General features: G+C 37.8%; 1 protein-coding gene across 1 annotated transcript in view; it reads right to left on the reverse strand.

The window, feature by feature from the left end:
- Positions 1–974: 974 nt before the first annotated feature.
- The window catches only part of ANKRD31 (ankyrin repeat domain 31), a 137,259-nt gene continuing 114,838 nt past the window's right edge, over positions 975–23,395 (reverse strand). The window contains exons 24-25 of the mRNA XM_057541532.1: positions 17,127–17,229; positions 975–1,261 (exon numbers count right to left, since the gene is read on the reverse strand). Of these exons, the coding sequence (XP_057397515.1) occupies positions 1,116–1,261; positions 17,127–17,229 (249 nt within the window). The 3' untranslated portion in view covers positions 975–1,115. The remainder of the gene's footprint in view (positions 1,262–17,126; positions 17,230–23,395) is intronic.

The raw sequence follows: 23,395 nt of genomic DNA on the forward strand, positions 1-23,395 counted from the left end.
CTCCCTTTGCCGGACCCCCAGGTTGGGAAGCCTGAGGTGGGGCTCAGAACCTTCACTCCAGTGGGTGGACTTCTGTGGTATAAGTGTTCGCCAGTCTGTGAGTCACCCACCCAGCAGTTATGGGATTTGATTTTACTCTGATTGAGCCCCTCCTACCGTCTCACTGTGGCTTCTCCTCTGTCCTTGGACGTGGGGTGTCCTCCTTGGTGAAGTCCAGGGTCTTCCTGTCAATGATTGTCCAGCAGCCAGTTGTGATTCTGGTGCTCTCGCAAGAGGGAGTGAGAGCACGTCCTTCTACTCCGCCATCTTGGTTAATCCCTCTTTATTGCAATTTTGACCTCTCTACCCAAATGAGAGAGAAGGGACAGAATTAGGCCACAGAGTTAAAAAGCGTATTTGGGAGCCTGGGGTAATGACAGATAAGAATAAGATGGCTATCAAAGATTAAGACAGACCTGTATAAAGACAGCTTATAAAAACTTATAAAGCTCTTTTAAAAAAAATCTTCATGACAATGTAGCAAACGTTAAAGATGAAATATATCCTATTTAAAATAATCAGCCCCCGAATCAACACTTGATTCATTTTTTGTTCTCAGACTTAGCACAGCTACAATTCTATCTACACTAAATTTTGTGAAACTTAAGACAAACCTCTTTCATAATTTTACATTTTGATTTCAACATAAATTCCAAAGTAATGGGGGAAGGCAGTGGGACTTTAAGTTCTTTTTTTAAGTAGATTTACTTTACCAGGGACTTTTCAGGACCAATAGTCACTCCTATTTGTATTCTTACTTCCCATAAGGAACAACTGTTATTTATGCAAAGGTAGAAGTGTTGATTTAAAGATTTGTTTAAAGTTTATTTTAGTAAAAAGAAAGCCAGAGAGTCAATATTGTTTATGGCAAAAATGTCTTTATTTTAATTGCAAAAAACTATTAATCTTACTACAATAGTTGAAGAGTTATATTTTTTCTTAAAACAGTAAACACATCTTAAGTAGTAACTCATAAAGTGTGTATTAAATAGGCCCACCAGCCCACACACGACAAAATATGAACACTGGTTAATAATATGAACAAATACCTAATAAATTATTAAGAAAACAAGGCTTTAGAATGTTAGCTCCTCACATTCCACATAGAACTTCCAATGCTCATCCATTATATGGCATGGGAGAAATTCTTGATCGCTGATTAACAGTATTTCATTTATTTGAAGATAATGTGGGATGCTCTGCATTGACTCTTTGGAAGTTCCTGTTTAAAGAAGAGTCAACAAATTAAAAACTGTCATTTAAAAAATAAGATTTAAAGATGATACAAACAGATGGAGAGATATACCATGTTCTTAGATTGGAAGAATCAATATTGTGAAAATGACTATACTACCCAAAGCAATCTACAGATTCAATAAATCCCTACCAAATTACCAATGGCATTTTTTTACAGAAGTAGCACAAAAAATCTTAAAATTTGTACGGAGACACAAAAGACCCCGAATAGCCAAAGCAGTCTTGAGGGAAAAAAAGGGAGCTGGAGGAATCAGGCTCCCGGACTTCAGACTATACTACACAGTTACAGTAATCAAGACAGTATGGTACTGGCACAAAAACAGAAATATAAATCAATGGAACAGGATAGAAAGCCCAGAGACAAACCCATGCATGTATGGTCACCTTATTTTTGATAAAGGAGGCAAGAATATACAATGGAGAAAAGACAGCCTCTTCAGTAAGTGGTGCTGGGAAAACTGGACAGCTACATGTAAAAGAATGAAATTAGAACACTCCCTAACACCATACACAAAAATAAACTCAAAATGGAGTAAAGACCTAAATGTAAGGCCAGACACTATAAAACTCTTAGAGGAAAACATAGGCAGAAAACTCTATGACATAAATCACAGCAAGATCCTTTTTGAACCACCTCCTAGAGAAATGGAAATAAAAACAGAAATAAACAAATGGGACCTAATGAAACTTAAAAGCTTTTACACAGCAAAGGAAACCATAAAAAAGACAAAAAGGCAACCCTCAGAACGGGAGAAAATATTTGCAGATGAAGGAACTGACAAAGGATTAATCTCCAAAATTTACAAGCAGCTCATGCAGCTCAATATCAACAAACAACCCAATCCAAAAATGGGCAGAAGACCTAAATAGATATTTCTCCAAAGAAGATATACAGATTGCCAACAAACACATGAAAGGATGCTCAACATCACTTATCATTAGAGAAATGCAAATCAAAACTACAATGAGGTATCACCTCACACCAGTCAGAATGGCCATCATCAAAAAATCTAGAAACAATAAATGCTGGAGAGGGTGTGGAGAAAAGGGAACCCTCTTGCATTGTTGGTGGGAAGGTAAATTGATACAGCCACTATGGAGAACAGTATGGAGGCTCCTTAAAAAACTAAAAATAGAACTACCATACGACCCAGCAATCCCACTACTGGGCATATACTCTGAGAAAACCATAATTCAAAAACAGTCATGTACCAAAATGTTCATTGCAGCTCTGTTTACAATAGCCAGGACATGGAAGCAACCTAAGTGTCCATCGACAGATGAATGGATAAAGGAGATGTGGCACATATATACAATGGAATATTATTCAGCCATAAAAAGAAACGAAATTGAGTTATTTGTAGTGAGGTGGATGGACCTAGAGTCTGTCATACAGAGTGAAGTAAGTCAGAAAAAGAAAAACAAATAACGTATGTTAACACATATATATGGAATCAAAAAAAAAAAAAGGTTATGAAGAACCTAGGGGCAGGACAGGAATAAAGACGCAGACGTAGAGAATGGACTTGAGGACATGGGGAGGGGCAAGGGTAAGCTGGACGAAGTGAGAGAGTGGCATTGACATACACACACTACCAAATGTAAAATCGATAGCTAGTGGGAAGCAGCTGCATAGCACAGGGAGATCAGCTCTGTGCTTTGTGACCACCTAGAGGGGTGGGATAGGGAGGGTGGGAGGGAGATGCAAGAGGGAGGAGATATGGGGATATATGTACATGTATGGCTGAATCACTTTGTTATAAAGTAGAAACAAACACCCCATCGTAGAGCAATTATACTCCAATAAAGATGTTTAAAAAAATAATAAATTTTTTAAAAAAGTAAAAAATAAGATTTAAATTTACTTATTACGAACCCTAGACCCTAGTCAAGTCTATGAGCACATATAACAGGTTTTCTGACCAGGTCATTCTTCACTCACTCCATTTTCTATACCCAAGATAAAGCTGTAAATCAGCACTGACCTATCTTGGAAGAAAGAAGGCTGTTTGCAGTCTAAAACACCAAGGCAAAAAAAGGATAACTGAAGCTTCTGAAGGTAGTTATACAAAGCCCCTCTGTGCCTCAATTTCCAATAAATTGAGAATAAAACAGTTGTAAAGATTAAATGAGATACTGCATGTGAAATGCCTGTCTACTGCCTAATACAGAGCAAACACTCAATAAATAGTAGCTGCTATTATTATAGCAGGTATTTATTACTAAAAAGAGTGTTAGGCTGGAAGATGGATGATCAATTTTCTAGGTCACACAAACTTGGTTGTGATCTCAAGCAAGTTATATGGCTTATGTAGATTTCCATCTCCTCTGAGAGGTGAGAGAGTTGATGATCAGCAGGGTCCCTTTTAGCTCTGCCAGTTTAAGAGCCAATGATGCTAAAACTGGCTTCTTTAAGCTCCCTGACAGTCTCAGAGATTCCTTTCTTGGAGATTGGCTATATGAGCTATATGTCATTCAACTAATTGAATCTTATTCCAAGGTTAGCACCAACATGCTATCTGTGTGACCTCAGCCGGGCAGTTTCAGATAGACGTATCGCATAGTCCAAGCGCTTTGTTCATAATTCTAAGCAGTACAAATGTTTACATAGTTACACATCTGCATGGATATCTGGCGCTCCTGATAAAGTACCCATTTATCCTTCTAATGGTGATCCCACCCTTATTTGCCTCTGGAGGACCATCCCTTTCCTCACATTTGGTCCATGTGCTTCTGGTGAAATTGTTCTCAACTGTGTGGCTGAACCACACTGACTCCATTTTGTCAGCTCCATCTTAGGTCTGCAGTCCTACCCCTTCCCTTTCTGCATGACTGTACTTTAGCCTACTCACAAGGAATGCGCCCAAGCCAGCTTTTACCTTTGTCTTCATCTGATATGAAAACTGGAAGAATGCCTTTGCTGACGCAGATAGTTAATAGTTCTCTATCAGCTTACCCTTGTCTTCCACTGATATGAAAACTGGAAGAATGCCTTTTGCTGATGCAGGTAGTTAACAGTCATGAGACCCCCTCAGGGAAGGGCAGGGAGGAAAAACAGGGGTTCCTGTCAGTGTGGACCAACCACGCTTCTCCCAAGTAGTCAGATTCTATTTTTAGCTTTGGTCCCTTTAAATCCTCCTTACCCTTTTCAGAGGCAGAGTACGGCTATGAATGCTTCTGGATCATCTCCTGATCCTTCCTACCCTTGTGTAAGTTACCCACAATAAACTTCACAATTACCCTTTATGGAGTTGCCTGCTTAGTTTTTTGGTCTTAAAGTTCTTGCTCAGTTCAGGGGATATAATTCACTATCTCTTCCTTCCAACATTAATCTCCTGATTTGTTTAGATCTAGGCCAATCAGTGAACAGGCATTGATTCAGGGTAAGAACACGACCCATTCAGAGTGAAGTTACATGCAATGAGATCTTTTTTTTGCCTTCTGGGAAAGAGTCACATCCAAATTCTTTCCCTCTGGACTTGAATCTGGAAGCATGTAGCTCTGGGATGATGAGAGGAGAGGCTGCTACCATGGAGCTGAGAAATGGAAAGCAAGAAAAACTGGGTGCTCAGTCATGCTCTTTGAACACTGGCTTAAGCCTGAAGAACCTACTCCTGGTCTTTCATGTACATGAGTCAATAAAATTCCTTTTTATGGGGGGTGTAAGCCAGTCTGATTTGGGTTTTAAACTGTTACTTACAACCCAAAGAATTTAAACTGTTTTACACATGGTCCAAATGTAAACAAAATAATTCCCTTATTAGCAGGTTTGTTTTATAGACTATCTGAAGCAAGGTATCTCACAAAAGTTGGGAGTGGAGAGCATTCATCCTTCAGGAAAAGCCCATGGAAATAAGGCTTTAAATATTAATTTAAATTAATTTTGCTAATATTAGCTTAGTTTCATCAGAGCAAGGATGGGCCTGTATGCACAAAAAACCTATTCTCTTTCCAGTGAATGGGCCTTGCCTTAAAAGTCACAGACCCAAACGTGGGCACTTGTAAGAGATGGCCAAGAGCACCTGAATAGCTTCATCTTGTTTGTAACCAGAAATTATCACCATAGGGCTCACATAGAGAAGGTCACCAACAAAAGTGCGGAATGATAAGCAGTGGCTCCACAGGAAGCAACCTGCCCAGCTTCCCAATTGACATGCTGGAAACAGAGTGGCCCACACTTGGGTTGCTGAGATGATATAACAAAAGTGTTTGAAAAACAGCATTTTTGGATGGACATTTGTTAACCTATTAACCCATAGAAGTGGAGTTTGGAGTTTTCAATAAAGTAATGCTAATGTCAAACCTTTTTTTCCTTTTGCCTTACCATTCCCATCATTCACCTTTGTCAAATGAGAAAATAACACCTATGTGAAAGTTTTCTGTAAAAGTGTAAAGTGTTATTCAATACTGCTTTGCACTCTAAACTAGCTTTGCTTGGAGCTGATCTGGCTCTCTCTCTCCCTTACGTGCTGTAATAAATTAAGATAAAGGGATCATTTTAGGCCCACCTTCTTCTTTTTTTTTTTAGCAGGGCTGACTTTATCACTAAACTCAGTAGGGTTTTGATTTATAACTTTCTCAACAGGTTAGCCATGATATATCCACAAAAGTTATTTGGTTGATATTCTGTCTAGTGGCTATTCACATGGCTTCTCTTTCAAAGGAACAGAGGTCATGGCAGCCAAAATCCCACCCCCAGATCCACTCAATTTCACTGTCAGCGTAATACACTCCTGACTTTCCTGTAATCTGCAGGACTTGAGGAAAACTGCAAGTGGCTCTGTGGTAACAGAAGGTGCCACTTCCTGGGTAAGCCCATGCACATGAAATTCTGGGAACATACATATCACACCACAAAACTTAGTATTAAGACCATCCCCTAGTTTCTCACAGAATAGCCTCTTTTCCATAATGATCAGACTGGAAGAAACAAAGACCATTCCTTACAAAACACCTGTTCTCATCTCCTTTACCTCTCAACTTCTGCTGCCTTTTCTTTCTCCTCTACCACCTCTTCTGCAACAGGTATCTCTGAACTCCATCTGCCACTGCATTCCCACCCGTTTCATTCCAGCCCATGCTACTAGGATCCGGCACCTTTGGCTGACAACTTCTAGCTTCCAGATTTCTTTGTTGTTATCCACAGTTCCCAATATATTGGGATGGGGTGGGCAACAAAACAAAAAACACATTCATACAGAAAACTGAGCTAAACAGGGTAATCCTCATATAAGAAAATGTAAGAATACAGCAAACTGATTTCAAATTTATGATCCCAGTTTGAATTGTGTTAAGTAACTATACAATTGCTACGTTATCTTATTACATAATAGTACAAGCTTCAAAATTATTTGAATCATTCCAGGCAAACAACATCCAGGAAAGTTAAAGACAAAGAACTTCACTAACTTTTCTTCCTTTTTTGAAGTTGAGTAAACCTTTTCTCCATGTCTACATATGGAAAGCATACCTGAAAGCATCAATGCCAGTATGTAATATTTTTAAAACTCTTTGCTTTTTCTTTTCATAAAAAATTAAACATACATGCAGTGTACTACAGCTACTTAAGATAAGTAAAAATATATTGTGATTTGTATTATCAATCTTCTGAGAAATAAATAATAACCTGTTACTACAGTAGCTGACAACACAGTTCTAGAATTGAGATTCTCTTCTGTGGGCCCTAGTCTGGGCTCACTCTGCATGTCTCCTGCTTTCAGGGCTTTTAGAACTGTTTTCAGTGTTTTACTTTTGTATATACTCTAAATTTGGGCCGAAGGTATGGTTTTACTGCAATCCTCTCCCTGCCCCAACTCCCCTGCTGCCCAGGTAACCAACGATAACAACCCAGGGTATATCATATCCTTCTATAGTTTGTTTCTGTGCTCTAATAGTCATATCACACATTTGTCCATCACTTTTCAATACTTTAATCCTTGCACAACCATGTGAGACAAGAAAGGGAAAGAATCCAAGTAGTTAGGAAACTGAGATTTAGATTTTATTTTTTGATTTAATAATTCATTTATAGTACTCAATATACTCACTGTTACTTAATAGGAACTTAATAGGTTGCACAAAATACAGGCACTTAAATATAAAAGAACAGTGAACTAAAGTTTCCTCACCAATGCAGTCTATACTCTTACTACAATACTTACTACTCCCACCGAGCTTTGGGCCAGTTAGCATAGGAACAAATAAAGGGACTGCAGGAAGCACACACTTAAAAGACCTGCTTCCAAATTGGAAGCTCCCAAACACTGGAGTTTTGCTTCCACTCTAGCCCTCACAGTCATGTTGGAGGTAGGTAGCTAAGAGGGAATGAAGCAGCAAGATTCAGATACTGGATGTAAAACGTTTAAATTTAATATACTTTATAGGAAATGATTTTACTTTGGGTCCATTAGTAAATTGTTACTGTTCCATGGAAAGATCTTAGAAAAACTAAGCTGTTGCGATCTGCAGCAATATGAACTGACAGGTACGGCACTGTAATACCAGGAGCAAACACACACATAGTCTTAAGCAGTCTGACAATATCTACTATTCATTTTTCCCAGTCCTGACTGTGGGGAGGATTAAGTGTACTAGTGCTCGGAAGTTCAGTTCTGCTTAAGGGGCCAGACACCTGTGGCTCTGGAGCCTCAAAGAAACAAAGAGGAATAGGAGGATTTAAAAAAGAAGTTCTATCACTGAAAGAATTTTTGTGAATGAGGTAAAGAGAAATTAGAACCCTGAGAGATAGTAACTTAATCTGTTATTTGGTCAAATAATTACCATCTTCTTTGCAATGATAACTAAGGACATCTACTTGTAGCTTTGTGACAAAGAATTTTTCCATCAGAACTGTGAAAACCACCAATTCACCCCATTAGCAGGTAGGAGCCCTTCTCCCTTTAATTTTCACTTTTACTTGGGGTAGATTCCCTAGGCAAAGTCAGTGCCCTCTGAGATCTATAAATAAAATTTCTCAACAGTAGCACATTTAGCAGCCCAGTACAACTAGGAAGATAGCAATTTAATCGGACATTTGTCTTTTCTTGTTGTCCCTAAGCCCCAACAGGAAATGCACAGCTAAGGAACCATTCTGCTTATGGACAAGATAGGGAGAAATAAATCTCCCTTAAGTAATATCGCCAGACTTTAGATATTCTGCACAAGTCTGCTTAAACTGAATTGATAGATTCATTAGTAGGCAAAAGAATGGGCTCATGCAACTATTCATGTTATCTAGTGGCCAAAACTGGCACTTCAAAATGACATACTAGTTAGGTTAAAAATAATTTAACTTTTACTGTTCTTTTTCCTGTTTTTTTTTTTTTAAACTAATGACAGTGTTTTGTTTTTTTTTAAATTTATTTATTATTTATTTATTATTATTACTTTTTGGCTGTGTTGGGTCTTTGTTTCTGTGCGAGGGCTTTTCTCTAGTTGCGGCAAGTGGGGGCCACTCTTCATCGCGGTGCGCGGGCCTCTCACTATCGCGGCCTCTCTTGTTGCGGAGCACAGGCTCCAGACGTGCAGGCTCAGTAGTTGTGGCTCACGGGCCTAGTTGCTCCGTGGCATGTGGGATCTCCCCAGACCAGGGCTCGAACCCGTGTCCCCTGCATTGGCAGGCAGATTCTCAACCACTGTGCCACCAGGGAAGCCCATTTTTCCTGTTTTTTTGGGGGTTTTTTACAGTAAAAGAGAACCTTTAATGTATGTCATGAAAACATCTTTTATACCAGATTTCAATGACCATTGAAAAATGCAATAAATAATGTGAGATAAAATAATTTTTAGACAAAGTAGAGAGGGTTTATGAATGAAGGAAATTCTAAAGGATATAACACAGGAAGGAAACTTGTCCTGGATGGAAAGTTTGAGAAGTGAAATAGAACAGAGAGCAAATAAAGTAGTAAATATGTAGATAAATCCAAATGAACACTGACACTTAAAAACAATACACAATACAAATACTACATATGATAATACACAATTATGTAAGGCTGATGAATTTTTTTTTTAAACATCTTTATTGGAGCATAATTGCTTTACAATGGGGTGTTAGTTTCTGCTGTATAACAAAGTGAATCAGTTATACATATACATATACATATATCCCCATATCTCCTCCCTCTTGCATCACCCTCCCACCCTCCCTATCTCATCCCTCTAGGTGGACACAAAGCACGGAGCTGATCTCCCTGTGCTATGCAGCTGCTTCCCACTAACTATCTATTTTACATTTGGTAGTGTATATATGTCCATGCCACTCTCTCACTTCGTCCCAGCTTACCCTTGCCCCTCCCCGTGTCCTCAAGTCCATTCTCTACGTCTGCGTCTTTATTCCTGTCCTGCCCTTAGGTTCTTTGGAAACATTTTTTTTTTTTTTTTTTTAGATTCCATACATATGTGTTAGCATACAGTATTTGTTTTTCTCTTTCTGACTTACTTTACTCTGTATGACAGTCTCCAGGTCCATCCACCTCACTACAAATAACTCAATTTCGTTTCTTTTTATTTTCCTCTGTTTTTGAAAAAAATTCCCTTAATATATCAAAAGCAGAAATAATCAGATTCATTATTTTCACTGATGGTTCAATTCTGACACATTCCTAACTCATTTTACTTCTCTGGTTCTCAGTTTCATCATCTGTAAAACAGGTCCAAGACTAGCTGATCTATTAGGTTCACTTACAACTTGAAAATTATTGAACTCAGACTTCCAAAACTTGTGCTTACAAACTAAGCATTCTACACTTCATTATGATTATGGAATGAAACATCACTTGCTCTAGTTATAAATGAAAATTAACATACTTATGTATACATTCTCATCCTGAATCAGAAATATAATTCCAATCAAAGGCAAAATGATTAAGAATAATTTTAATGAACTGTAAAAATACATCTGCTCTAGTTATGATGGGGAAAAATTCTACTATGGCTATTTAAATACAAAGTTCAGGGACTTCCCTAGTGGTGCAGTGGTTAAGAATCCACCTGCCAATGCAGGGGACATGGGTTCAAGCCCTGGTCCGGGAAGATCCCACATGCCACAGAGCAACTAAGCCCGTGCGCCACAACTACTGAGCCTGTGCTCTAGAGCCCACGAGCCTCAACTACTGAGCCCGCGCACCGCAACTACTGAAGCCTGCGTGCCTAGAGCCCATGCTCCGCAACAAGAGAAGCCACTGCAATAGAAGCCCGCGCACCGCAATGAAGAGTAGCCCCCGCTCACCGCAACTAGAGAAAGCCCATGAGCAGCAACGAAGACCCAATGCAGCCAAAGAAAAAAAAATAAAGTTCAGTGTCTTCTGATAAATGAAGGATCCCAAAGGATAAATATGGTGATAGAGTATTACATGACTGGATATCTAAAACTAAATTAATAATTTGGCACAGATTTACATTGATAATATCAAAAGCCATCTGTGGGGCTTCCCTGGTGGCACAGTGCTTGAGAATCTGCCTGTTAATGCAGGGGACACGGGTTCGAGCCCTGGTGTGGGAAGGTCCCACATGCCGCGGAGCAACTAGGCCCGTGAGCCACAACTACTGAGCCTGCGCGTCTGGAGCCTGTGCCCTGCAACAAGAGAGGCCGCGATAGCGAGAGGCCCGCGCACCGTGATGAAGAGTGGCCCCCGCTTGCCGCAACTAGAGAAAGCCCTCACACAGAAACGAAGACCCAACACAGCCAAAAATAAAAAAAAAAAAAAAAAAAAAAAAAAGCTATCTGTGAAAACTGTACTGGAATCAAGAAATAGACTTATTATATTTAGAAGTTTAAAACTATTTAGGCCCTCATTGTTCAGGGGAAAATTGAAATTAATAGGTGGTTCTTTAAGCTGAATTGGGTTTGATTTTATATGTGAAGTGTTCAGGTTTTCTGTGTCTCTGTCGTACAGACGTGAACCTTGGAGTTCTACTAAAAAGAAGCTCCTAAATGTCCTAATGTATGTAAAATAATCTGGCAGGGGGTCTGGCACATGGCAAATGCTCAACAGGTAATTTGTTTTCTTCTCTTTCCTCCCCTATCAGTAGATATAAAATACCAGGATGAAAAAAAATACGATTAAAATAATGAAAAAGGATCAGGAGTTTAAACAGGAGCTGAAATAAACACCCTCTGCTCTGTTATCAGGCACCCATCTTCCTTGGCTGTTTAAGAAGTTCTTAACCACATAAAACAGAAGCACCTGTGAATGTTCGTGTTCTATTACATATACTTTTACAGAGAAATGAAGCACAATAACAGCACTGAAATGAAGAAAACTCTTTAAAGTCATTTATTCACAACAGATTGTAAGTAGGTCAAAGACCGTTTTCATTAAAAACAAAAAAAGTCTATTTTTTTCCTGAAAAAGCATGTTCTATTTTCAAATGAACAAGTGATGTTAGATCTTCCTGAGAGAAAATTATAAATTAAATAATCAGTGTGCATTAAATGATAGCCTGGGAAAAGAAAGGCCTCAGGAGATACTCTTTTTTTGTTTGTTTGCTTTGCTTAGATGAATACATTCAGCTTCATGTGTTTTGAGTGTCTTGGTACTATGGTGACAGGGGACATAAACATATAAAACTGGCTTTCCAGGAAAATAATGAAATGTGATCTATATTAACAGAATGTTTTTCTAAAGAACTTTGTGAAAAATATGTCAATGTGTTTATACATAATGTTCACATTATGTAATAGAAGTTTTGGAAATGTTCATTTTTCCCATTCCAATATATACTGAAATATCAATGAAAATTCCCTCAATAACACAAAGGAGGAACTACAGCCAAGCAGGCAGAGGGGATAGAGGCTTGGGAGGAAGCTGTGAAATTTTAAGGGAAAATGCATCATAGACTCACTCCATTTTAAAGCTTATAAAGGACTTTAGAGATAGATATTTCAGGGATTTCATCAACAGAACTTCATTTTTAAAGATTAGCATTGGTATGTTTACAATCTTTCATTAGAAACAACATATATCCTCAAATGTGTTAATATACCACATTTTAACATCCTGGAGTCCATCAATACATTGCCTCAAGTTGCCAAGTTATCTAGTTTTTGTGCAGAACTCAATTAAATAAGAAGCTCTTCCATTATCTCTGACTTACTGAAGCAAGTCATTTTATCACTTATCTTCATGACTCATGATTTTCTTGATACCATGAATCCAAAATGATATGTAGAAGTAAACTGGATGAGGGGAAAGGAGAAATAGTTCTCTTTTAAATTTCTGGTTGAGAAAATGTGGAGGGCCATCATTCTTTTTTCTTGTTTTTTTGAAGTATAGTTGATTTACAATGTTGTGTTAGTTTCTGGTATACAGCAAAGTGATTCAGTTATACATATATATATATTCTTTTTCATCTTCTTTTCCATTATGGTTTATTAAAGGATACTCAATATAGTTCCCCATGCTATACAGTAGGACCTTGTTGTTTATCTATTTTACATATAGCAGTTTGTATCTGCTAGTCCCAAACTCCTAATTCATCCCTCCCCCACCACCCCCTTTCCCTTTTGGTAACCAGAAGTTTGTTCCCTGTCCGTTAGTCTGTTTCTGTTTCACAAATAAGTTCATTTGTGTCATATTTTAGATTCTACATATAAGTGATATCAGGTGGCACATGTCTTTTTCTTTCTGACTTACTTCATTTAGTATGATAATCTCTAGGTCAATTCATGTTGCCGCAAATGGCATTATTTCATTCTTTTTTATGGCTGAGTAGTAATTGTGTATATATACTACATCTTCTTTATCCATTCATTTGTTGCCGATGGACATTTAGGTTGCTTCCATGTCTTGGCTATTGTAAATAGTGCTGCTGTGAACATAGGGGTGCATGTATCTTTTCGGATTATAGCTTTGTCCAGATGTATGCCCAGGAGTGGGATTGCTGGATCATATGGCAACTCTATTTTTAGTTTTTTAATGAACCTCCATACTGTTCTCCATAGTGGCTGCACCAATTTACATTCTCACCAACAGTTTGGAAGGGTTCCCTTTTTTCCACACCCTCTCCAGCATTTGTTATTTGTAAACTTTTTAACGATGGCCATTCTGACAGGTGTGAGGTGATACCTCATTGTGGTTTTGATTTGCATTTCTCTAATAATTAGCGATGTTGAGCATCTTTTCATGTGCCTATTGGCCATCACTATGTCTTCTTTGGTGAAAGGTCTATTTAGGTCTTCTGCCCATTTTTTGATTGGGTTGTTTGTTTTTTTGTTGTTGAGTTGTATGAGCTGTTTGTATATTTTGGAAATTAAGCCTGAAGGGCCATCACTCTTATACCTCACAGTTAGACAGAAAATTCAGATAAGGGAGATTAATTCAGATAAAGGAGATAGTATTAACTAACCAAAATCCCATTTACCATTTGTTGAATTCTTCACCACAAATTCTGTTCTAGCCTGTGAGATCTAGGAATGTCCACCTATGAGGACAGTCAACTGTAAGTAAATTCAGTTTTAAAATAAGCAGTCCTTTGGATCATATTCATGCTTCCATTCACTCATTCATTTATTCAATGAACATTTTACTTGGAAGCTACTATATGCCAGGCATCAGGAATATAATAGGAAGCAAGAGCCCACAAAAATCTCTCTGAACTCAAAGATCTTCTCAGTCTATCAAGGGGTTAAGATTAGGTAACCAGCAATTATTTATAATATAGAGTGATATACGTAAGATTTAACTGTCTATTTACACAATAGTAAGCTAGAAACTATACAGTTAAAAACTTAAATAAAACTGAAAGTTTCTCTCTCTCTCTTTTTTTTCACCTTGTCCAAATTTCATTTTTTCCAACAGTTATTTGCTTGGTTCCTGTACTAGGTCATCTGAACAAGGCATGTCTGAAAGTGAAAGGGAGTGGTACTAATAACTTTGCTGGATTAGGGACTGCCCTGGTCAAATGGGGATACATGGTCATCCTAGTGATGGGAAATGTAAATATCTCTTCCTAGTCCACTTTTTCCAAAAAACAGTATTCTGAAGAGTGTGATCATCAAAAAGCATAAGAGAACAGATATGTTCATGATCTGAAGTAGGCTAATTAAATCCACGTGGACATGTTTTTCCTTTAGACTTTATGGTCTCTATGGTGTCAGAGCCACAACTTCCATGACCACATTTTGATATGCAGGAGAGGGGAAAAGATTCTCTCCAGAATGCTTTGCTTGTAATAAGGTTAGAGACTTTACATTTTTCTAACTTACCAGGTCTTTGGATTTCTGTCAGGTACCACAAAACCAGGTACAAAAGAATCCTAAGTCAAGGATGTTCCAACAAAACTTCAACAGCAGCCTACGGATGCCTGCAGGGACCTGTCTATAGATTCCTAGGTCCAGATCAAGGTAGCAAGATGCTGGTTGGCATACTGGCGCCTCCACAGTTCTCAAATTAGCACTAACATTTTCTGAAATATCTAAAGGAAAGAAAATTCAGGATTTCTGGACAGAAATTAGTAACAAGAAACTGTTTATACTGCAGGCAACAGAAGCAGCAATTCAGAACCCATTTTTTATTTCATGCTCGTTTAGCAGAGGAACTGTGAGCCCTCTGAGGAAGAAGATGCATGGCTGGGGCTGGAAGTACGTGCCTGGAGCTAGAAAATCTGAGGAGCAGATATCCTTTCTGATATGAGGAAGAACCTATATTTCTGCTTTGACTCTTAAGGGTAGAAACTAGGAGAAAGGGTTTGCTTGACTTTCCTTCAAGTGTGTGTGGGCGCACGTGCACGAGACAGAAAGACGAGAGAGACAAGAGAGACAGAGAGACAGAGAGCTTGAGTGTACAAGCACAAGAGTGGGTGTGCTTTGGAATCAAAGTGAAGGGCTGAATATTAAGAATTTTCAAATTATTACCTGCATAAGAAATCAGATACTACTAGTCATTCAAAGTCAACAGTCAGGCTGGCTGCATAAGAATCACTCCTAAAAACTCAGGTTCCGTGGCCTATCTCTAAGATTAGATTAGGTAAGGAACCAAAGACCATGAATTACTACAACTCCTTCCAGTTTCTTAAGCCCTTTAACTTCCCCACAATTGTTTTATTTTATGTGTTTCCCCAAAATGATGAAAAATACTTTTGAGGCTATCCTTAGAAAACTGGGGAAAATGCATCTTAATCTGAAGCCAGTTTTTGAGACAAAGGTTAGAGTGAATTCAGTATAAAGTTAGGAAAGTACTTTGCATTATTGAGATTTGTTGTAAGGAAAGGAGTAACCCTGGGAAACCCCTGGTTAGGGGTTTGTGATAGTAATCCTGTTCGGTTCTTGACTCTGATTGTCACAGAATTATCATTTTCTGTTTTGTACCTCCTCTCCTCATATATTGTCCCCAACTGGTCTAAGACAGGGAAACTGGGGGAAAAAGAGGGTGCACTGCAGCAGAGAAGGGTGATATAACATTAGTTATGTCTGCTTTTCATAAATGTGTGCCGCCCTTTCCAATAACTTCAAAATAGGCTGCTGATTGGTGAAGACCACATTCTCTTCAGTTTTCTGAAGGTTTATTCCATTAGATGAAGTGTGTTAGTGTACCCTAACAAGCAAAGACTTAATTCTAGTATCTAGGATCTATTTTTAGAAAATATGGAAAACTAACCAAATCATGCCTGCAGGAAGGAAAAAAATACCATTTTTCCCTTTTACATGACACTTAAAAAAATCTACCTAAAGTAAGCACATCACAGATTCAGAGAAAGGAATTGTGAGGGAAGGTGTCATTCTTCTAGAATTTAAGTTAAATGGTGTTTAAACGCTGTAACAAAAAAAAAGAAAATAACAAGTTTTGGTGGAGATGTGGGGAAACTGGAACCCTTGTACATTGCTGGTAGGAACGTAAAATGATTCAGTTGCTGTGGAAAATAGTAATGGCTGTTCCCCCAAAAGTTAAACATATAATAACTATATAATATAGCAATTCCACTCCTTGGTATACACCCAAAAGAACTGAAAACAGGTATCCAAACAAATATATGTATACACCTGTTAATAGCAGCACTATGTCCAATAGCCAGAAAGTGGAAACCCAAATGTCCATCAAAGGATGAAGAAATAAGTAAATTGTGGTTTATATATATATGCAATGGAAGCCATAAAAAGGAATGAAGTACTGATAGATGTTACAATGTAGATAATCCTTAAAAGCATTATGCTAAGTGAAAGATGCCATACACAAAAGGTCATATATTGTAGGATTCCATTTATATAATATATTCAGACTAGGCAAATCCACGCAGACAGGAAGCAGACTGGTAGTTCCCAGGGACTGGAGGGAGTGGGGAGTGGGAAGTAACTGCTGAATGGGTATGGGTTTCTTTTTGGGGTGATGAAACTGTTTTGGAACTACAAAGAGCTGGTGGTTGTAAAACACTGTCAATGTACTAAATGCCACTGAATTGTTCACTTTAAAATGTTTATTTGATGGGCTTCCCTGGTGGTGCAGTGGTTGAGAATCTGCCTGCCAATGCAGGGGACACGGGTTCGAGCCCTGGTCTGGGAAGATCCCACATGCCGTGGAGCAAATGGGCCCGTGAGCCACAACTACTGAGTCTGCGTGTCTGGAGTCTGTGCTCCGCAACAAGAGGCCGCGACAGTGAGAGGCCCGCGCACTGCGATGAAGAGTGGTCCCCGCTTGCCGCAACTAGAGAAAGCCCTCGCACAGAAACGAAGACCCAACACACCCAAAAGTAAATAAATTAAAAAAAAAATGTTTATTTGAATGTCATATGAATTTAACCTGAATGGAAAAAAAAAAAGACAAGTGCAATGCCTTCTCAGCAGATGTGGGTGTGTTTTTCCCACAACTAAGAAACAGGTGTTGGTCTGCACATACCTGGAAGACAAGGTTGATGTTGCTGAGGTACCAAGTTTGGGTCTGGAGGCAAGGGTAATTCCTCAGAAATATACTTTAAAAGTTCCTTCCCCCGGTATGTTACCTGCACATAATTAAACACAGAACTTCAAAATCATATATTTTATAAGAAGCAAATACACCTTTCTCCTGCAAATTGTAACTCCAGTAAAGTATTGATTGTTGTACATTATGTAGTGGCAAACTAGCCCACAGCCAAATCTGGGCTGCCATCTTTTTTGTAAATAAAGTTTTACTAGAACACAGTGATACCCATTCATTTACTTAGCATCTATGGCTGCTTTTATGCTACAACAGTATGGAGTAGTTTTGACAGAGACCATATGCTCACAAAGCCTGAAATATGTATTATCTGGCCCTTTACAGAAAAAATTGCTGATCCCTGATATGTATCATTAATTCTCTCATATGTTCACTTATTCAACAACTATTAATCCAGCACCTGCTACTTTATAACTTTAAAAAATTAATGTTGCATTAATAAAATTAAGTCATAAAAGTAAAATGGTACTTTTCAAGAAATCAGATACACAACTGGTTAGATTAACTGCATTTTAGGTCTATACATCAAAGTTTTTTTGTTTTTCTTGGTTTTTTTTTTTTGAACTTAGTTATTGTTTATCAGCCCAAAAGGTCAGAGCTTAGAAATATGTACATACAAATGGGCTGGACTGAGGAGGACTGGCAAACACCTGCCAGAAATGTTCTGAGACCAAGAGTCTTTGCATCCTCCAGACTTAGTTCTAGAGCAGTCTAATAATATACTCCCAGAAGCTAGGTTCACTATGGTTAAACCAGCAAGTCTCAACTTGGACATCCCTTCCTCCAGGATGCCTTCCTATAACTGCTAAGCTCAAGTAATGACCCTCTTCTAGGATCCCATAAAGTCTGTGCTCATATTTCTGTCAAGGCACTTACCCCACTTAAAGGAAGTTATGTATTAATGTGTCCGTTTCCACTAAACTATAGGCTCCTTGAAGAAAGATCTGTATAATATTAGTTTTTATTCTCTAGCTCTTCATACAGTGCCTGACAATACTAGGAAAAAACTCTTAAGTCCCAGCTCTTAAGCAAAATTCTTAAATTCTCTGAGCCTGAGTTTGTGCATCTGTTAAATGAGTATCTCCAGATTTTTAAGTTGTGAGGAGTAAAGGAGATAATATATATGATAATATATACTTTTGGCATGCTGTCTAGCACATCCTGAGTGCTCAGTAAATGCTTGTTACTGAACAGAGCGAGGAAGGCCTAAGGAATACAGAATGGTTAGGCAGCCTTTTAGCTCAATCCTATGACTAAACAAAGCTTGGTAATGTTAATGGAACAGACCTGGCCTACTCAGTATGCTAAACCCTCCTCACTTGCCAGGGAAAAAGAGCGATGAGGCCACTGAATGCCACCTGTCATTTCTCCAAACAACTAACATTTAAAAACAATGGATTTTGAACATTCATCCAAAAACAGCAGAATACACATTCAAGTGCACATGGGACATTTTCCAGGATAGATCACATACTAGGCCACAAAACAAGTCTCAATCAATTTAAGAAGACTAAAATCATATCAAGCATCTTTTCCAACCACAACACTATGTGACTAGAAATCAACTACAAGAAAAAAACTGCAAAATATCTCCACAAACACGTGGAGGCTAAACAATATGCTACTAAACAACCAACGGTTCACTGAAGAAAGCAAAGAAGAAAAACAAAATACCTAGAGACAAATGAAAACAAAATCATGATGATCCAAAATCTATGGGATGCAGCAAAAGCAGTTGTAAGAGGGAAGTTTATAGTGACACAAGCTTACCTCAGGAAACAAGAAAAAAATCTCAAATAAATGACCTAATCTTACACCTAAAGGAACTAGAGAAAGAAGAACAAACAAAACCTAAAGTTTGTAGAAGGAAAGAAATCATAAGGATCAGAGCAGAAATAAATGACACAGAGACTAAAAAAAAAAAAAAAAATAGAAAAAGTCAATGAAACTAAAATCTGATTCTTTGAACAGATAAAATTGATAAACCTTTAGTCAGACTTATCAAGAAAAAAAGGGAGAGGCCCAAGTCAATAAAATCAGAAATGAAAAGGAGAAGTTACAACCAATACCACAGAAATACCAAGGATCTTAAGAGACTACTACAAACAACTACATGCCAATAAAATGGACAATCTAGAAGAAATGGACAAATTCTTAGAAATGTACAATCTCCCCACACTAAACGAGGAAGAAATAGAAAATCTGAATAGACCAATTACCAGCAATGAAATTGAATCAGTAATTTAAAAACTCCCAACAAACAAAAGTAATGGACCAGATGGCTTCACAGGTGAATTCTACCAAACATTTAGAGAAGAGTTAACACCTATCCTTCTCAAACTATTCCAAAAAACTGCAGAGGAAGGAACACTTTCAAACTCATTCTAGAAGGCCAGCATCACACTGATACCAAAACCAGACAAGATATCACAAAAAAAACTCACAAAATTATAGCTAATATCACTGATAAACATAGACACAAAAATTCTCACAAAATATTAGCAAACAGAATCCAACAATACATTAAGAGGACCATACACCATGATCAAGTGGGATTTATCCTAGGGATGCAAGGATTTTTTGATGTCTGCAAATCGATCAATGTGATATACTACATTAACAAACTGAAGAATAAAAATCATATGATCATCTCAATAGATGCAGAAAAAGCTTTGACCAAATTCAACATCCATTTATAATAAAAACACTCCAGAAAGTGGGCACAGAGGGAATATACCTCAACATAATAAAGATCACATATGACAAACCCAGAGTTAACATCATACTCATGGTGAAAAGCTGAAAGCATTTCCTCTAAGATCAGAAACAAGACAAAGATGCCCACTCTTGCTACTTTTATTCACACAGTATTGGAAGTCCTAGCCACAACAATCAGGCAAGAAAAAGAAATAAAAGGCATCCCAATTGGAAACACATAAGTAAAACTGTCACTGTTTGCGGATGACATGATACTATACATAGAAAATACTAAAAACACCACCAGAAAACTACCAGAGCTCATCAGTGAATTCAGAAAAGCTGCAGGATACAAAATTAATATATAGAAATTTGTTGCCTTTCTATACATTAACAATGAACTATGTATGCATATGGCTGATTCACTTTGTTGAACAACAGAAACTAACACAGCATTGTGAAGCAATTATACTCCAATAAAAATGTATTTTAAAAAAAAAAACAATGAACCATCAGAAAGAGATTAAGGAGACAATCTCATTTACCATTCCATCAAAAAGAATAAAATACCTAGGAATAAACCTACCTAAGGAGGTAAAAGTCATGTACTTGGGAAACTGTAAGACACTGATGAAAGAAACTGAAAATGAAACAAACAAATGGAAAGAAAAACATGTTCTTGGACTGGAAGAATTAATATTGTTAAAATGACCATACTACCCAAGGCAATCTACAGATTCAATGCAACCCCTATCAAAATACCAATGGCATTTTGCACAGAACTAGAACAAATAATTTAAAAATTTGTATAAAACCACAAAAGACCTGAATAGCCAAAACAATCTTGAGAAAGAAGAACAGAGCTGGAGGAATCATACTCTCTGACTTAAGATTATACTACAAAGCTACAGTCATCAAAACAGTATGGGCACAAAAAACACACACACAGATCAACAGAACAGAATAGAGAGCCCAGAAGTAAACCTATGCACTTATGGTCAATTAATCTAGGACAAAGGAGGCAAGAATATACAATGGAGGAGAGACAGTCTCTTCAATAAGTGGTGCTGGGAAAACTGGACAGCTACATGTAAAAAAATGAAATTAGAACATTTCTCATACCATATGCCAATCCAAATGGATTAAAGACCTAAATGTAAGACTGGAAATCATAAAATTCCCAGAAGAGAACATAGGCAGAACACGCTTTGATATAAATCAGAGCAATATTGTTTTGGATCTGTCTCCTAAGGCAAAGGAAACAAAATAAAAAATAAACAAATGGGACCTACTTAAACTTAAAAGCTTTTGTACAGCAAAAGAAACCACTGACAAAATGAAAACACAACCTACTGAAGGGGAGAAAATACTTGCAAATGATATAACTATTTGCAAGTATTAAGGGGTTACTATCCAAAATGTATAAACAGCTCATACAACTCAATATCAAAAAACAAACAGCCTGGTCAAAAAATGGGCAGAAGACCTGAATAGAAATTTTTCCAAAGAAGACATACAGATGGCCAACAGTCACATGAAAAGATGTTCAACACTGCTAATCATCAGAAAAATGCAAATCAAAACCACAATGAGGTATCACCTCACACCTGTCAGAATGGCTATCATCAAAAAGAACACAAATAACAAATGTTGGCAAGGCTGTGGAGAAAGGGGAACCCTTTTGTATGCTGTTGGTGGGAATGTATATTGGTGCAGCCACAGTGGAAAACAGTATGGAGGTTTCTCAAAAAACTAAAAATAGAACTGTCATATGATTCAGCAATTCCAGTCCTGGGTATATATCTGAATAAAAACCAAAAACACTAATTTGAAAAGGTACATGCACCCAATGTTCATAGAAGCATTATTTACAGTTGCCAAGATATGAAAGCAACCTAAGCGCCCATCAACAGATGAATGGATAAAGAAGATGTGGTATATATGTACAATGGAATATCACTCAGCCATAAAAAAGAATGTAAACGTGCCATCTGCAACAACATGGAGGGACCTGGAGGGTATTATGCTATGTGAAATAAGTCAGACAGCGAAAGACAAATACTCTGTTATCACTTATATGTGGAATCTAAAAAATAAAATGAATGAATATAACAAAACAGAAACAGACACAGATAGAGAAAATAAACTAGTGGTTACCAGAGTGGAGAGGGAAGAAGGGAGGGGTTAAGATAGGGGTAGGAGATTAGGAGGTACAAACTACTATGTATAAAATAAATAAGCTATGAGGATATATTGTACAGCACAGGGAATATAGCCAATATTTTATAATAAATTTAAGTATAATCTGTAAAGATTTTGAATGACTATGTTGTACAGCTGAAATCAGCTACACCTCAGAAATAATAAAGTTTACCTGCAAGTATATAAAAAGAAGAAAGAATGGATTTTGTTCACATTATCACCCTGACAATATCCAACACACCTCATGCACTCATCAATGTGTAGGCTCAGTATGTTTTCACCTATGTCTCAGATTTAAAGTATATTTTTATCAGTTAGTGCTGGGTAAAATTTTACCTTAGTAGCCTTAGAGGTCATGAGACCCCATAGGTCCCAGACATATCACTAGGGATAATTCACACATTCAAAGAACACAGCTTTAAGAAAATCCACTGAGTTAAAACTCTATTTTCCACAAGGTAGGAGTGATTTAATGAACAAGGATAACAATGAATAGACCTCAAACTGAACAGGCACTAGGTCACTTCAGGAGACTGAAGCGGCAAGAGGAGTGAGTGATGTCCAGTGGAGTACGCATGAGGATTCCCTTGGCAAAGCTGTACAGCAGCTCAGCTGCTTGGGTACGAGGTATGAGTCATCTCCGTGTCTAGTGGCTGTGTCATTCTGTCTGATGTAGGACAAGACCTAGTTTTCTGGCATTTCTTGCCCAACAACCAACCAGTCCTGGCTCTATAGACCCACCACTGTACTAGGAACTAGTTGGTAGAAATGTTCACATTTACTGAGGTAGCAAAAAGCTCCTATCAAGAAGTGACTGTGAATTCAGGAGTTACCCCAAGACAAGAGGGGTAGAGGTTACTGTGGTAAATTTTAAAAGAGGCTTTAAAAAATTGTAAACAAACCCACTGGGGCAGTGTTTCTCAGCTTGTGGTATTTACTAGAAGTACATGAGTGTCCTACAGTAATTTTTGAAACTATTTCCATTTTTAGGATAATTAAAAAAAAAAATCTAAGCTTGCTCAGATAATCTGTATGAGTATCTTACATCCAAGAATTGCCCTAATTTTAGTGCCCACATTTGTATTTGGCTTCACTATCACATAGATGTTAAACAATATGACTCCAGTTGACATGGCTAATGAGAAAAGACCAGAGGCAATGTGATATGTAAATGAGGCATATAAGTACAGAGTGAGAGCCAAATGATATCACAGCCAGCTATTCAAAAGCAGAAAATGCAGTAGTTACAATAGAGAAAAAGAGTGGGAGGACTGAGTCATCATCAGTGG

This window comes from Balaenoptera acutorostrata, chromosome 2 (assembly GCF_949987535.1).
Source record: "Balaenoptera acutorostrata chromosome 2, mBalAcu1.1, whole genome shotgun sequence".
NCBI classification, from domain to species: Eukaryota; Metazoa; Chordata; class Mammalia; order Artiodactyla; family Balaenopteridae; genus Balaenoptera; species Balaenoptera acutorostrata.